Source organism: Suncus etruscus, chromosome 6 (assembly GCF_024139225.1).
Source record: "Suncus etruscus isolate mSunEtr1 chromosome 6, mSunEtr1.pri.cur, whole genome shotgun sequence".
NCBI classification, from domain to species: Eukaryota; Metazoa; Chordata; class Mammalia; order Eulipotyphla; family Soricidae; genus Suncus; species Suncus etruscus.
In genome coordinates this window covers 119,935,803-119,952,833 of record NC_064853.1, presented here as the reverse complement: position 1 = coordinate 119,952,833, position 17,031 = coordinate 119,935,803, and the positions used below count along the sequence as shown (strand labels likewise).

At 47.6% G+C, this 17,031-nt stretch overlaps 1 protein-coding gene across 1 annotated transcript in view; it reads right to left on the bottom strand.

Moving 5' to 3' along the window:
• Positions 1-14,594, bottom strand: part of ITK (IL2 inducible T cell kinase) — a 38,166-nt gene extending 23,572 nt beyond the window's left edge. The window contains exons 1-4 of the mRNA XM_049775724.1: positions 14,457-14,594; positions 5,857-5,961; positions 3,731-3,812; positions 2,396-2,524 (exon numbers count right to left, since the gene is read on the bottom strand). Coding sequence (XP_049631681.1) covers positions 2,396-2,524; positions 3,731-3,812; positions 5,857-5,961; positions 14,457-14,594 — 454 coding nt within the window. The remainder of the gene's footprint in view (positions 1-2,395; positions 2,525-3,730; positions 3,813-5,856; positions 5,962-14,456) is intronic.
• Between the last annotated feature and the right edge of the window lie 2,437 nt (positions 14,595-17,031).

Sequence of the window (17,031 nt, the reverse complement as noted above, 5' to 3'; positions counted from 1 at the left end):
GCATCCATGAGCCTTCACCCTCAGAATGAGATGTGCCTTGGGGAACTCAGTCCCCATCTCTGAAATCCATACCCAGTGGTGGAAGAAGCAAGAGACAACTTAGCAGATGCCTAAACACAGGTCCCTGAGCAGAGCTCAAAGGGGATCCTGACTCAGGGTGCTAATGGGAGATCACTACTTAGGGATGCTTCATTCAGGGTGCTCCAGGAGATGCTCAACTCAATGACAGTCCTGAAGGGTCCTTGAGAGGATGTTGGTTCACAGAGACAGGGACCAGATGAAGATACAGGGTTAGGGGGAAAGGGTATCAGATTCTTGCTTTGCATCTAGCCTACCCTGGGTCCATCCACATGTATGTGGCTCCCAAACAGAACCAAAATGAACAGGAGTAAATAAATAGGATAGGAGTGATAGTATGGTGGGTAGGGCAATTCCCTTGCATGTGGGTGACCCAGGTTCAAGCTGTTGCATCACATTGGGTCCTCTGAGCAATCACTCAGTGTGCCCCCCCCAAAAAAAAAAGAAGAAGGAGAAGACGGAGAAGAAAGAAGAAAAATTGAAGAACAACAAAAGAACAAGAAGAACAACAGCAACAACAACAACAACAAAAACAAGATCAAGAAGAACAAGAAGGAGGAGGAGGAAGAAGAAGAAAGAGAATAAGAAACTGAAGAATGAAAAAGAGGAAGTAAAAGGAGAATGAAGGAAGGGAGGAGGAAAGGAAGGAGCAGCCAAACTACAGAAACCAAAGACTGTGCAGGCTTTGGGCCCTTTCAGTCTACCCCCACCAGTTGAAAGGGGCCCCACTAGATGCCGCTGTGGGAGTTTGGAGACAGATCACTGGCTTCAGAAAGTGCCACCCCACCCCAGGTTTCCCTATGCACCTCAGGATGGGTAGATAGCACCTAAAGAAAAGTCTGTTACCTTTCCAGCCATCTTGACCCCTGCCTGAGTTTAACTGCTGAGGGTCCTAGACATTGCAAACCCTGTGATTCTGCATAACCAAGGATATGCAGCCTCAGGCTTTCTCCCTCTCTAGGCAAAGGACAAAGCTGGTGGTTTTTAGGGGGAGCGGAGCAGGACAGGTTGTGACTCAGGAAGCTGCGGAAAGCCCAGCTTGAGTTACTTTTAGCACATCCGGACAGCATGGTTTGTCAGTAGAAGGCAGGGGGTGGAGTGCAAGGAGGAAACAGAGTCCAGGAGTTGAGAGAACAGATGCAGCCAGCAGCTCCTCGCTCCTTGTCTCCTTCCCTCCTCCACTTTGAGTGTTTGGGCCCCCAGCATCCTGTCTGGCTTTATGCCAGACTGTCAGACTGTCACGAGTGCCAGTCCCAACACAAGACAGATCATTAAAGCTGTCTGGCTTGCACTATGAGGCCAAGACTCTAGAAAGTCACCTCAAATTGCACTCCAAAACCCAGAACCTGGGTCTTTGGCCTCATAACCTAAGCAAATGGAGTTTTGGGGCTGGAGTGTTAGTACAGAGGGGAGGGCACTTGCCTTGCATGCAGAAGACCCAAATTCAATTTCTGGCACTCCATAGGGCCCCTGCCTATGGACTGCCAAGAGTAATTTTGAGTATGGAGCCAGGAGTTAGCCCTGAGAATTGCCAGGTGTGGTCCCAAAACCAAAAATAAAAGAAGGGTTTGGACCTGGGGGCCAAAGAGAGATAGCACAGGGGTTCAAGCGCTTGCCTTATGCACAGTCAACCCTGGTTGGATCTCTGGTACCATATAGGGTTTCCCAAGATCCACTAGGAGTGATTTCTGAACTAAGAGGAAGAACCCGAGCATCACCACGCCTGGCCTCCAGTCACCCAAATAAAGGGAATAAAGGATGCCTTGGTTTTCACTTGTTCTCCAGTGATCTCCTTGCTCTGACTACCTGAAGGACAAGTAGATGCTGTGACTACCTAAAGCCACACCTGGCAGTGCTCAGGACTTATTCCTAGTAGTGTTCAGAGGACCCCAGGTGGGCCATGTCAACCGCATGCAAGGCAAGTGCCCTCCCTGCTAAACTAGCACCACTTCTTCTCTTCAAGCATCTAGAGTTGAGGTTAAGGCCTGTTCTGTGATAGTGCTGTGGTGTTTCTCTGAAGGTTCAACAAATGTCTGAGCTTGAAGGGCACAACATGCTTTGCTGTGTCCCCGCAGAATTACTGGGGGATCTGTCAGGCTAACCAGGAAGCTGGAAGAATATTGAGCTCCCAACTGCCCTGGGTGATTCTGGGAAGGAATCACCCCTGGGTATTAGGATTGCTTGGCAAAAAGTTAGCTGTGAAGGGTCAACTAGGCAAATTAGTGAGTCCCCATTTGCCAAATCTGGAAATGCAGCCTTGAGCTTCTCCTTCCTGTGGACCCAGGACAGACAAGCCAAGGGCCACCCCATCTCTTACCGTTCTTGCTGGGGTCATACTGGGTGCACCCTAAGGCCAGTTTCTCCACCTGGGCACAGCATCTCCATCTCCCATCCAGCCAGAAGTTCGGGTGGTACTTGGGTACCAAGCTATTGTTGTTTCTCGTTTCTGTAAAGGGGGTAAAAGGAGGTGCAGAATTATTCATTTCCAATCTGAGAAGAAGCCTCCTTCCTCTTTATGAAGAGCTGTTGAAGTGGGGATGAGGATGATCAAATTCAGGAAAGGGGCATTGGAAGGACCAAAGGACCTCCTCTTTGGTGGGGGGGGCACTCATGGCCCTACATTCAGGAATTAGTCAAGGCAGGCTAGAACCCAAGGTATCAAACCCAGGTGACTGCGTGCAAGGCACACGCCCTACACGCTATACTATTGCTCAGGCTAGCTTTTTTAGATTTTTGCTTGTTTTTAGATCACTCCTGATAATGCTCTGAGCTTACTTCTGGCTCTGCATTTAGAAATCACTCCTGGAAGGGATTAGGGGACCATATGGGATGCTGAGGGATTGAACCTGGAGTGGCTGTGTGCAAGGCAAGTATCCTCCTCCCTGCTGTACTATCACTCCAGCCCCTGACTACAGGCTTTGTATAGGGAAAGTCCAGCTTTGATCCCAGACATTGCATGGACCCCTGAGCACTGCTGGAAGTGCCCGCTCATAAAAAGTTATTAGGATTACTGATATCATTATGATCATCATCGTCATCATCATCATCTTCCTCTTCATCATGATTTTGGGGGGGGGGCTATACCTAGTGGTACTCAGAGCTATTCCAGATCTTTACTCAGGGGTAACTCCTGATAGTGCTCTGGGAACCATGAAGTGTCAGGGATAAAACTAGGCCTCTGTGTGCAAGTTTGGATTTTCTTTCCTGCTTATTCTCCTCATCATTATTATCTTTATTTGGTTGATTTTTTCTTTTGGGGCCATACCAGCAATGCTCAAGGGTTGCTCCTGGCCCTGCACTCAGGAATCACTCCTGACAATCTTGGGGAAGGAAATGGGATGTCAAGGATCGAATCTGGGTTAACTGCATGCAAGGCAAGTGCCCTTGGCATGCCTTTTCTTTTGAAAAAAAAAAAAGGGGGGGGGGATTGGTGGTGTTAGGACCTGTGGAGATTTGGTTAACCCTTTCAAAAAAGAATTGTTAGCACATACAACATCAGCCTTAGCTTAGAGCCTGTAAAAATCGGGGCAGCTGCCCTTGGCCCACTCTGCTCTACTGGTTGTAGGTTCCAGAGACCCCCCCCCCCCGCCCAAGTCTCGGGTTGGGTCCCCAGAGGGAGTATTGCTGCACATCCACTGGAGAACACACCTACCTTCTTTCAGCGCCAGGACCCAGCGTTGCCGGCTCTCACGGTCTGGAGAAAACACGTATAGGAGGTAGTTGTCATGCGCAACCTGGGAAAGGGGAAGAGGTCAGTTTGGTTCAAAGCAACCACCTGGGGGTGGACAACTGGCCATGGGACACAGTGGAGCAGCAGGACATCACCCTTGAGGCTGATGTCTGGGTGATGCAGGTTTCCTGATGTTTAGGTGCAGATACTGGACAAAACTTCATGACCTAGGGCATAGGTCTCACTGCTGGGTCCCCAATGAGCCCCCCTGAACTCTTTGAGCTGAAGAACAAATTCTCTCTGCTTCTGAAGAAGGTAATGTCAGTGCTTGTTATATGTTTTGTGTTTTTTTAGGGACTAAAAATAATTTTTTTCATCTTGGCAACTGTGACAATAATATGTTCACCGACACATGTCTCACTGGCATTTATTTCAAAACAAGCCTAGGCTAGTTAGGAGTTCCCCCAAATAGTTTATCCTTCCCCCATCCATGGGAATAACAGCAAAAATGTCAAGAAAAATGGATTCCTACTCCAAAGTCTGACAAGCAAGAGATACCTGGTCTCCAAGTGGGCTGAACAAAGACTTTAGTTTTATTTTAAAGAATATTTTTGTTGTTACTTTTGGGCCACAATTGGGCTTATTCCTAGCCCTGTGTCCAAAATCACTACTGTTGGTGCTCAAGGGATCATATAGACTACCAGGGATTGAACTCAGGTTGGCCAAGTGCCCTCCCCGCTGTACTATTGCTCCGCTCCACCCCCTGGCTTTGGAACACAAACCACTCTCTTTCATTCAGTTGTTTCCTATGACTTGGAGGTACCCAACTGATCCACCTTAACCCACATTTTTTGTTTGTTATTTTGAGCCACACCCAGTGACACTCAGGGGTTACTCTTGGCTCTACACTCAGAAAATGCTTCTGGCTTGGGTGGGGGCATATGGGGGTGGGGAATGGAACCATGGTCCCTCCTAGGTCAGCCATGTGCAAGGCAAATGCCCTACTGATGTGTTATCTCTCCGGCCCAACCCACATTTTTTGATGTTAGCCTCCATCTGTGACTGGTGATAGCTGTATGGGGCCTTTGCTCAATCTTAGCTCTGTGATGAAAATGTGCATCTTCTTCTACCACCTACCTGTATCCCACATCTCAAGAACTTCCAGGTAACTTGAATGAAAAAAATTTTTTTAATTTAAAAATTAAAAAAAAAGTTTCTCACCAAAAAAGAATTTCCAAGTAACTTGAAACCAAGGATGACACCCTTGGCAAATTTTGAAAAGACCATAAAGATGGAGTGGTAGGACAGTGGGAAGAGCACTTGTCTTGCTCATGGCCAACTTGGGTTCTGATACCCACATCTCATTTGATCCTCTCAGCATCTCCAGGAGTCATTCCTGAGTGCAGAGCCAGGAGTAACCTCTGATCACTGGGTGTGGCACGGAAACACAAACAAACAGCCATTAGCCAGGGACTGGAGAGAGTTCAACAGGTTGGACAGAGGTTGTGTGTGAGATACTGGGTTGATCCCCTACACCTCATGGTTCCCAGAGCACTACTCGGAGCCCCCCAAACATCACCAGGTGTGACCCTCAACTAAAATCCAACCAACCAAAAAACTCCAACAAAACAAAGAACTTGGGGTTCTTTTTTTTTTTTTTTTTTTTTTTTTTTTGGTTTTTGGGCCACACCGGTGATGCTCAGGGGTTACTCCTGGCTATGCGCTCAGAAGTCGCTCCTGGCTTGGGGGACCGTATGGGACACTGGGGGATCGAACCTCGGTCCATCCAAGGCTAGCGCAGGCAAGGCAGGCACCTTACCTCTAGCGCCACTGCCCGGCCCCAGAAATTGGGGTTCTTAACTGTCTTGTCTTTGTAGATGAAACCTTCCATGACAAGTGGCGGATATGAGGGAAAGGGGCGGCTCTACTAGGACTGGGATCTTGTCTGTGAGATGTAAACGAATGAGTGAAAGAATGATACATTATGTAAAGAACACAGCAGTTTCCTCGAACAACGCACTAGGTCTCCCCCCTCCCTGCGTTCTGGCTGAAAGGGAGCATCTTGGCCTCCCCCAGGGCTCATCCCAGGGCTCACCCACAGTGCCCACCTGGAAGGGGTACTTGTAGGGGCATGGAATGCTGAGGTCAGTCTTCACGATCTCCACATACTTGATCCTTGAGAGTTCGATGGAGCCCTTCAGGATGCGCTTTTTCTGGAGTCGGAGAGGAGGAGAAAACAGGGAGAGAAGGCAGTGTGGATTCTTCTGGGTCTTTCTAGAATTCTACTATTGGATGAGATCCATCATTTCTCCCCTCTCCTTTATTTTAAAATATTTTGGCCCATATCCAGCAATGCTCAGGGTTTACTCCTGACTCTACACTCAGGAATTACTCCTGGCAGGGTAGGAGGACCCAACGGGATGAAACCCAGGTCGACTGCTAAGACAAGTGCAGTCCCTATTGTACTATTTCTCTGACCCACCCCATTGAATCTTTTCATTATTTTGGGGTTTGGTTTTTGGATCACACCCAGAAGCACTGGGGGAGGGGTAAATTATTCCAGTTTTGGCTCTGTGCTCAGGGATCACTCCTGGTGGTGCTCAGTGGACCTTGTATGCAGGGGTCTCAACTCAATTTACCTAGGGGCCGCAGGAAGCAAAGTCGGGGTGAGGCAGGGCCACATAAGGGATTTCGCTTACCGAATATTCACAATAAAAAATCGCATTAGTGGGGGCCGGGCGGTGGCGCTGGAGGTAAGGTGCCTGCCTTGCTGGTGCTAGCCTAGGACGGATCTTGGTTCGATCCCCCGGCGTCCCATATGGTCCCCCAAGAAGCCAGGAGCAACTTCTGAGCGCATAGCCAGGAGTAACCCCTGAGCGTCACAGGGTGTGGCCCAAAAACCAAAAAAAAAAAAAAAAAATCGCATTAGTAAGAAAAAAAAATCGCAAAAAATCGCATTAAACATTTGCATTGGGGCCTGGAGAGATAGCACAGCGGTGTTTGCCTTGCAAGCAGCCAATCCAGGACCGAAGGTGGTTGGTTTGAATCCCGGTGTCCCATATGGTCCCCCGTGCCTGCCAGGAGCTATTTCTGAGCAGACAGCCAGGAGTAACCCCTGAGCACTGCCGGGTGTGGCTCAAAAAACTAAAAAAAAACAAAAACAAAAACAACATTTGCATACCCCAAACGGAACTGCTTGGGGTATGCGAATGTTTAATGTGATTTTTTCCTTACTAATGCGATTTTTATTGCGATTATTCAGTAAGCGAATAATCGAGAATACTGTGATATTTAAAGGCCGGCTGCAGGCCACAAAATGTTGTAGGGAGGGCCGCAAACGACCCGTGGGCCATGAGTTTGAGACCCCTGTTGTATGGTGTCAGAGATGGAATGCAAGTTGACTGTATGCAGGCTAAGCACTTTCACCCCTGTACTCTCCCTCAAACCCCTAAAATTCACTGTTACCTTACCAGTCTGCTGTAGACAGGGGGTGGGGGGTGGGGATTGGGGACTCACTCGCCCTCCTTCCCTTCTCATGGGACTAAGGGGATTGAACCTGAGTCAGTTATGTGCATAGAAAATACTATCTGTCGGGGCCTGAGAGATAGCATGGAGGTAAGGCGTTTGCCTTGCATGCAGAAGGACAGTGGTTCGAATCCTGCATCCCATATGGTCCCCTGAGCCTGCCAGAAGTGATTTCTGAGTGTAGAGCCAGGAGTAAATCCTGAGTGCTGCCGGGTATAACCCAAAAACCAAAAACCAAAAAAAAAAAAAAAAAAAGAAAAGAAAAGAAAAGAAAAAAGAAAGAAAATACTATCTCTCCAGATTTTAGTTTGTTTTCTGCTTTTGTTTTTGTTTATTTGGGGGTCACACCCAGCAGCACTCAAGGCTATTCCTGGCTCTACGCTCAGAAATCACTCCTGGCAGGCATGGGGGACCATATGGGATGCCAGAATTCGAACCACCCTCCTTCTGCATGCAAGGCAAACACCCTGCCTCCATGCTATCTCTCCGGCCCTTTAGGTTTTTTTTTAAACAACTCTGTGCCTTATCTATCAGACAATCAAGGAAAAGATTATATGTTTCAATGTTGAGTCATTTCTTTTTTTCACTTTTTTTTTTTTTTTTTTGGTTTTGGGCCATACCTAGCAGCACTCAGGGTTTAATCCTAGCTCTGTGCTGAGAAATCATTCCTGGCAAATTTAGGGGACTCTATGGGATGCCGGGGATTATACCCAGATTGTCCACATGCAAAGCAAATGCCCTACCTACTGTGTTATTGCTCCTGTCCCATCACTTTTTATTTTTAAATCATGCCTGGTGGTGCTCAGAGGACCTTGTATAGTGCCAGAGATGAAATCCAAGTTGACTGTGCTCAGGCTAAGCGCTTCTACTCCTATGCTCTCTCTCTCTAGCCCCTAAAATTCACTTTTACTCTACAAGTCTTCTGGGAGAAAGTTAGGGACTCACCCTTTCTTCTTCCCTTCTCATTTCTCTAAAAAGTGCTGTGCTCCAGAATGAGCCTAGGGAAAAGACCCAAAAGAAAATAGAACAAACTTTGAGGTCTGACCTTGGCTCCCTTTGGGGGTATCTCAGCAGGGTTTAGATGTACCCCTATTTCCCCCACCCAGGCATAGCACAGTTGGTTGACCCAGCCTGGCTTCTGGGAAGCTTGTCTATAATCATGCCAAACAACTGTGCTATTTCTGAGAAATGCCAGGGTGGACCCTCGCTTGAAGCCACAAAGCCATGAAGAGGCTGCCTGGGGCCCAGCTTACCCCCTAAATTTGTGTCTCTTCTTAGTCCCAAGAGGGCCAGGCTGTGGAGAGAAGAGGGACAATTTTGGTACCTACTTTGGCCTGGTCTCAGCTGCCTGCCTGGTCCTTAAATCTCCTCACCACACATTTGAGTGTCCTGGGTGTCCTTGCTAACCTCCCTGTGCCCAGCCTGTGTGTACTTGCACCAACACGACCCCTCTCAGATTTTCGGTAGGGGGACATGTGTGCAAATCTCTAGTGTCCTAGAGAGAAACATCAGAGGTGGAAGTAGCCAGACAGTTTCTGGTGCTGTAGATACTTACATGAATCACACATTGATCATGATTGTGCCTAGATCCACCAAACCCTCACCCTCGTTCTCAACTTAGAGCTGAGAAAACTGAGCTTACAGCAGACTCACACAGGGCCCAGAGAGGTAGTACAGTGGGAAGAGTGCTTGCCTTGGACGGCTGACCTGTTTTTGATCTGGCTGACCTTTTTTGATCTCTGGCATTTCATAGAGTTCCCAGAGCACCACCAGAAGTGATTCCTGAGTGTAGAGCAGGAGTGAGCCCTGCGCATCGCTGGTGCAGCTCAGAAGTCAAAACATGGGGCTGAAGAGATAGCACAATGGTAGGGCATTTGCCTGCCAGAGGCGATTTCTGAGCACAGAGCAGGAGTAACCCCTGAGCATCACCAGGTGTGACCCAAACATAAAACAAAAAAATAAATTAAAACATCATGTCACAAAATACAGGGCAGGGGCCAGAGAGATAGCATGAAGGTGGGACATTTGCCTTGCATGCAGAAGGATGGTGGTTCGAATCCCGGCATCCCATATGGTCCCCCGAGCCTGCCAAGAGCAATTTCTGAGTGTAGAGTGCCAAGAGCAATTTCTGAGTGTAGAGCCAGGAGTAACCCCTGAGTGCAGCCGGGTGTTTTCACCCCCCCAAAAAAAAAAAACAAAACAAAAACAAAACAAAATGAAATACAGTGCAACCATAAAGAAAGATAATGCTGGAGCTAGAGCGGTGACGCAAGTCATAGGGTGTTTGCCTTGCATGCACTAACCTAGGACAGACCAAGAGTCTATCCCCCAGCATCCCTTATGGTCCCCCAAGCTAGGAGCAATTTCTGAGTGCATAGCCAAGAGTAACCCTGGAGTGTCACCAGGTGTGGCCCAAAATCAAAAGATAATGCAAAAACTATTCTAAACTTGTGTGTGTGGGGAGGGGATGGGGAGAGGCAGCTTGAAAGTGGGGTCAGGGGTGCTTTGTGTCTCCTGAACTAGGACCTGAGTTTGTTCCCTGGCACTATATATTGCCAGAACACTGCCAAATGAGGCTCTGGAAACTTGAACTCAGCTGAGTCCAAGCAGTACTGGATTACCCGGCTCTAACATCAAACCATCAGATAGCAGAGCAGTAAGGCATTTGCCTTTCATGCAGAAGGATGATGGTTCAAATCCCGGCCTCCCATATGGTCCCCCAAGCTTGCCCGGAGTGATTTCTGAGCACAGAGCCAGGAGTAACCCCTGAGTGCTGCTGGGTGTGGCCCAAAAACCAAAAGAAACAAAACAAAAAAACTCCTTTGTTTCTGGTTTGTTGTTATTGCCATTGATTTTTGTTGTTGTTGTTGTTGCTGTTGTTGTTTGGTTTTGGGGTCACACCCAGCAGTTCTCAGGGGTTACTCCTGACTCTGCTCTCAAATCGCTCTGGCAGGCAGGGGGAACCATATGGGATGCCGGGAATCGAACTACCATCTGTTGTCCTGGGCCGGCCACATGCAAGGCAAAATCCCTACCACTGTATTATCTCTCTGGCCGCTGCCATTAATTTTGGGACTGTAACAGGCAGTGCTCAAGGCTTCTTCTTAGCTCTGTTAGGGATCACTCCTGGTTGGGCTCAGGGTGTCAGGGATGAAACGTGGTTTGGCTAACTGCAAGACCAGTGTCCTTCCCAACACTGTGCTATCATTCAGGCCCCAAGAGTGACACTCTTTTCCATGTCAATGCCAACCACAGGAAAAGCTAAGTGTGTAGGATACATTACAGTTGATATCACATATTAAAAAGAAAGGTTTGGGCCCGGAGAGATAGCACAGTGGCGTTTGCCTTGCAAGCAGCCGATCCAGGACCAAAGGTGGTTGGTTCGAATCCCGGTGTCCCATATGGTCCCCCGTGCCTGCCAGGAGCTATTTCTGAGCAGATAGCCAGGAGTAACCCCTGAGCACTGCCGGGTGTGGCCCAAAAAACCAAAAAAAAAAAAAAAAAAAAAAAAAGAAAGGTTTATTTGTGGTGACACATATAAGTATATATATATAATATATATCATTAGAAGAAGTGTTAAAAATTGATTTTTTTTTTTTTTTTGATTTTTGGGCCACACCCGGTAATGCTCAGGGGTTACTCCTGGCTATGTGCTCAGAAGTTGCTCCTGGCTTGGGGGACCATATGGGACACCGGGGGATCGAACCGCGGTCCGTCCAAGGCTAGCGCAGGCAAGGCAGGCACCTTACCTTTAGCGCCACCGCCCGGCCCCAAAAATTGATTTTTTTTTGGTAGTTTGTATTGTGTTTTTTGAGGGTCACACATAGCAGTAATCAGAAGTTACTCCTGGTTCTGCATTTAGGAATCACTCCTGGCAGGCTTGGAGGACTATATGGGATGCTGGGGATTGAACCCAAATTGACCGCTTGTTAGGCAAAAACCCTACCTCTGTACTGTCTCTCTAGCCCACTTGTTGGTAGCTTATAGACAAGGAAATGGTTTGATATAGACAAGACTGAAAGATGTGCATTACATTTGACATCAACTGTTGAGTTTTATTAATTTTTTAGAGAAAAACATGTAAATGTATTATTTAATCAATACTTGGGTCTGGAGAAATAACCCTGGGGTTAAGACCCTTGCCTTATATGTAGCAGACCCTGGTTTGATCCCCATCACCACATTTGTTTCATCCAAATCTTGCCAGGGTGATCCCTGAGCACTGCTAAGAGACCCCAGAAAAACAAAACAAAACAAAAACCATTGACATTGTTTTAAAAGAAGAGAGTAGATAAATCTAAGCCTTGAGAAGCTCATGGACCCAGCATAGGAGCCTGGTGGAGACTGAAGTGGCAGCCCCCCACTTCCTGCTCTTCCTCCTCCTCCTCCTCTCTAGGCCTCTCTCTCTCTAGGACCAGCCTCTGGCAAAACAAAGGCCTCTGAGGGAAAGGGAGGGGCAGCACCCCCTCTATGCTCAGGAAGTTAGAAGGACCCTAAGACTGATGCAATAACTCTTGTGAGATAGAGTCGGGAAGAGAAATGATTCCTGTGAAGACAATATCCACAACTTTGGAGAATCAAAGCAGATAGCTGCGTTTTTACCAAAATCACAAGCAAAAGTTAACTCTGTGACTTTCTAATGATCTCTACTATATTTTGGATTTGGGAGCTGGCCATGCTTAGGACTTCTTCCTGGTTCTGTGCCCATGGGTTTCTCCTGGCATGGCTCAGTGAACCCTCTACATGCAAGGCAAGTGCCTAGCCCTCTGTGCTATCTCTTCAGCCCTTAATCATTTGGGGGGGGGGCACATCCAGCAGTGCTCAGGGCTTACTCCTGCCTCTGCATTTAGATTGCTTTTGATGGGGCTTTTGATGGGTCCCTCTATACCCATAGAGGTATTGAAGTTAGGTTGACAGTGTCCAAGTCATATGCCCAACCTGGCCCCATTAATTATTAACTAATTAATTTTGGTGTTTTGGGACCAACCTGGTGGTGTCAGGGGTTACTTCTGGATCTACACTCAGAAATTGCTCCTAGCGGGTTCAGGGGACCAGGTGGAATGCGGGAAACCAAACCTTGGTCAGTCGCTTGCAAGGCCAATGCCTTACTCACTGTGCTATCTCTCCCACCCCTCCATTTATTAATTTTTCTTTTTGGTAGTGGGAGAGTGGCCTGAGCTATCTGTTGTTGAGTGATTTCTGTTGGTGACAAATGACAAAGCCCAGACTCCTGGAGGAACAGAGCAGATCTGAAGCTGAAGTTGAGAAGTTCAGACTCTAGGTTCCACCCTCATGAGGTCCTTCAAGCCAAAGGAAACATTCTGCAAGATCTGCTTTATGGAAGAGGGGAGGAGAGGCTAAGTGGCATTTCTGGTGTCTTTGGTTGAGTGATAGCCTTCTACAAAAGGTGGCCTAGATTGCCCTAGGCTCATCAACCAACAAGCAAGTAGAATTTGACCCCTGACCACCTGGATCAGGGCTCTGTGAGACAAAGAGCACTGCCAGAGTGATTCATGTTGTTTCTGTTTGTATGGAGATGATGGAATCTCACCCCCACCCCCCACCCTGGCCTAAGGATTTGGAACCTGAGTAGGACCTGCTGGTATGTCCCCCATGTACCATGCCTAAGGGCTGGAGATGGCCACCACTTGCAAGTTCTAGACACACCAATGCTCAGAGAATATTACTTGCAGGTGGTGGCCCAGTGATGCCACCAAGACTGAGAGCCCTGATGTCATCTGAGTGTAAGTGTTGGGCCCAGCAAGTACACATTTCCCTTCACTGTCACCTAAGGAAGCTGAGTTTTAGTGGCGACCATGATTCATATTCGCAGAGGTCAGAGTGTCACACTGTGCACTGCACTCCCTGTAGTGTCACAAACCAATGTTGCATCAGAGCTTGCTTTAAAAGAAAAAAAATAAAAAATGGGGTGGGAGTGATATTACATCAGGCAGGGCAGTGGCCTTGCATGGGACTCATCTCCAGCACCCCGTATAATCCCCTGAGCCCTGCCAGGAGTGATCCCTGAATACAATCAGAAGTAAGCCCTGAGCACTATGGGGTATGGACCCAAAACAAACAAGCAAAGAAAGAAAAATAAGAAATAAATGAAGGGCCCGGAGAGATAGCACAGCGGCGTTTGCCTTGCAAGCAGCCGATCTAAGACCAAAGGTGGTTGGTTGGAATCCCGGTGTCCCATATGGTCCCCTGTGCCTGCCAGGAGCTATTTCTGAGCAGACAGCCAGGAGTAACCCCTGAGCAATGCTGGGTGTGGCCCAAAAACCAAAAAAAAAAAAAAAAAAAAAAAAGAAAGTAAATGAAGGGACTGGAGTGATAGTACAGTGAGGAGGGCTCTTGCCTGTCCAGAGACCCACTCAGATTGGATCCCTGGTATCCCATATGGTCTCCCAAGACCACCAGGAGTAATTCCTGAGCACAGAGCCAGTAGTAAACTCTAAGCATCAGCCAGATGTAGCTCTCAAACAAAATGAAACAAAAATGTAAGAAGCTTAAGGAAATGAACACAATCACCCCCATTTTCATAGCTATCTCTTGGTAGCCAAAATGTCGTATATTTCAAAATCAGTTTACGTTCCAGCCACAAAATACATTTATAAATTCATGCTTGGAAGTGAAAACTGGGGAACTACTGAACCTTAAACTTACTCTCAGCCAAAGAGATATAATAGGAGGATTAGGGTAATTGCCCTGCATGCCGCTGACCCTGGTTCGATCCCTGGCATCTCACAGAGTGATCCCTGAGCACCCCCAGATGCCCCCCCCTCCGGAAAAAAAAAAACCCAGAAAACATTACACTCCCTTTCTCATTGTTTTTCAAATGGAAATGATCTAACTCTCATCTCCTTACTTTACTCCTCTATCCTCTGGGTCTAAAGCTTAGGGTACTTTTCAGCTGGCTCTTAAAAACAGATCCCATGCCTTTCTCCACAATTCTTCAGTCTAGAAAGAAAGTGCTCTTAAAAAAAGAAAAAATGACGGGTGCCAGAGAGATAGTGCATCTGGGAGGGTGGTGCTTCTTTATATGCAGCTGAGCTAGATTCAATCCCCAGCACCTCATATGTTTCCTTGAGCCCTGCCAGGACTGATCTCTGAGCTGAAAGCCAGAAGCATTGTTAAGAGTTTTTCAGCACCACCCAAAAAATAAGCCCGAGTGCTTACGTACCCCTGGACGATCCTCAAAGTAGGCCAGGCTGCTTTTGGTTAAAACGAAGAAGCGGACTTTAAAGTTGGAGGGCGATGTTCTTCTTTTCTGTTGGGATTTCTTGATGAGCTGCTCTTCGAGGAGGACAAAGTTGTTCATGATTGACTCTCACCTAGGCCTCGCCCTGGGCATCGGGACCCCTTGGCACAGCCGTGTTCAGGGCCAGAAATGCAGCCTGATGAGGCGGTTGGTCTTCTGAGAGTGGTTCAAAGGCGAGCAGCCTGCAGTGTTATCTCTCAATCAAGTTCAGTCGACACCGGAGCTTCTGTGATGTCAAAGTTCTCAGCCACATCCTTTCAAAATCCACCCTGAGAGGCCTGATGCAGATGAAGCCTTGGTTCTATAGTTGCTTGAAAGCACTTTTTTTTTTTTTTTTCACCTTCCAGTCCTGGGAAGGAGCCTCATTCTTCCAATTTCTGGCTCAGCTCCCTAGAGGCATATGGGGAGCTCTGGGGTATCAGGAACGGCATGCTCCAGGGATAGCTTCCAGGATCCTCTGCAGATGTGACAGGTTCCCCTTGAAACCAGGCAGTTCCCCTCTGGACCTGCCAGTGCCAATCAGGGATTCATTTGAAAATCCAGGGGGCCTCTCTCAATAGAGCTCTATTGTGGCTATTTCACCGTCCCCACCAATGATGGTTAAATGTTTGGTCTTTTTAATATATGGTATGAAAGGATATCTCACTGTTGAAAAGAAACTTAGTATTTCTCTCCATGGATATCTTGTTCATGTAATCTTGCTTTACTTTTTGTTTTGGTTTTTGGGTCACACCCAACAGCGCTCAGGGGTTACTCTTGGCTCTACGCTCAGAAATCGCTCCTGGCAGGCTCAGGGGACCATATGGGATGCTGGGATTCGAACACTGTTCTTCTGCATGCAAGGCAAATGCCCTACCGCCATGCTATCTCTCCAGCCCATTGCTTTATGTTTTATGTTAATTTCCTAGTGTTTGCTTCTCTTCCTTCCTCATTTGCAATTTGTTGTTGTTGCTCTTTGTTTTGGGGTCACACCTGGTAGTGCTCAGGGATCAGTCCTGACTTTGCATTCAGGGATCTCTCCTGGCTGTGCTCATGAAACCCTATAAGATATTGGGGATAGAACCTGGACTGGCCACATGCAAGGTAAGTGCTTTATTGTCTGTACTGTCTTTCCAGCTTGATTAAGTTTCATTTTCAAAGCATTGAGGTCTAAGAAGACACTTGGCACAGTTTCTAGCTTCTTGTTTTTAATGAAGATATGTTTTGAGATCTAGCATGTGGTCTCTCACGGAGGATCCTGGAGTCCCTGGGGGAAAGGGTAATATGTCCACTCCTTTCCACCCACTCACAGACCTTCACACCCTGGAGAATTTCTCTGTGATGTTTCCATTCAATCTGCTGAGTGGGGTCTGGAGCCAAGAACAGGGGGGCTGGCCTCTTGCATTGCAAGTCACTGGCCTGGGTTTCAAGCCCTGGCACCCCACATGATGCCCTGAAACAACCAGGAATGCTTCCTGAGTGCAGAGCCAGGAGTAAGCCCTGAACATCGATCGCTAGATGATTCCAAAGAACAAATAAAGAGTCAGAAGCCTGGTTTCTCTGGGAAGGGTCAGTTGACAGTTGGTCCCTTTGGAGGAATGATCAGCAGTGTCCCCAGTCACCTGGGAATCTGGACTCAGGTCTTCTTCACTGCCAAGTGGTCAGAGCTTGCTTCTTTGAAAGATATACTTTCCTGGCTCCTTCAGCCTTGCTCCCTAGATTATCCTCAAGTCTTACTGATAGGTACCTTCAGGGTGCTCTGATATATACCTTTACCTACCAGGACAACAATACAAAAAGAATTTTTTCTTTTGATGTTTGGACCATACCCTGTGGCACTCTGGTTACTCCTAGCTCTCCTTCTCAAAAATCACTCCAGGCAAACTCAGGAGACCATCTGGGATGGCTGGGAATCGAACCAGGGTCTGTCAAAAGCAAGGCAAATACCCTAGCCACTGTGCTACTGCTCTGGACCCCCAAAAATAATTTTTTAATAGACCAGTGTTTTGTCAGTTGGATTGAATTCTATCCTGAAAAGGTTGCAGTAGAAAGATAAGAACCATGTGGCCACACTATGATTACATCATCTGGCACAGTCCACATAGTGCCATGAGTATCCTTTATTTAATTTGCTTTTGTTTTGGGGGGCCACACTCAGAGGTGCTCAGGGACCACTCCTGATGGGCTTGGGTGACCCAATGGGATGTCAAGAATAGAATCTGGGCCACCCACGTTCAAGGCAAGTGCCCTACCTACAATACTCCATGTGCTTATTTTTAGGTTCAAAGCCTGCCCTAGACTTGGAAGTGACATCCTTACATGGACCACAGTAGGTGAGAAAAGCCTGAGCATCACCCCAATGGTGATGGAGGGCAGCTGGTAAATGAGTAAGGGACCCTCCCCTCTCCTAATGCCCACCTCCCATCTTTTGATTCCAGCTCTCTGCTCTGTTCCAGGAATAGACTTTTAGAGAAACCAGGCTGCTTCCTCTGTAAATCCCAGAGTGCACCTGGGCCTG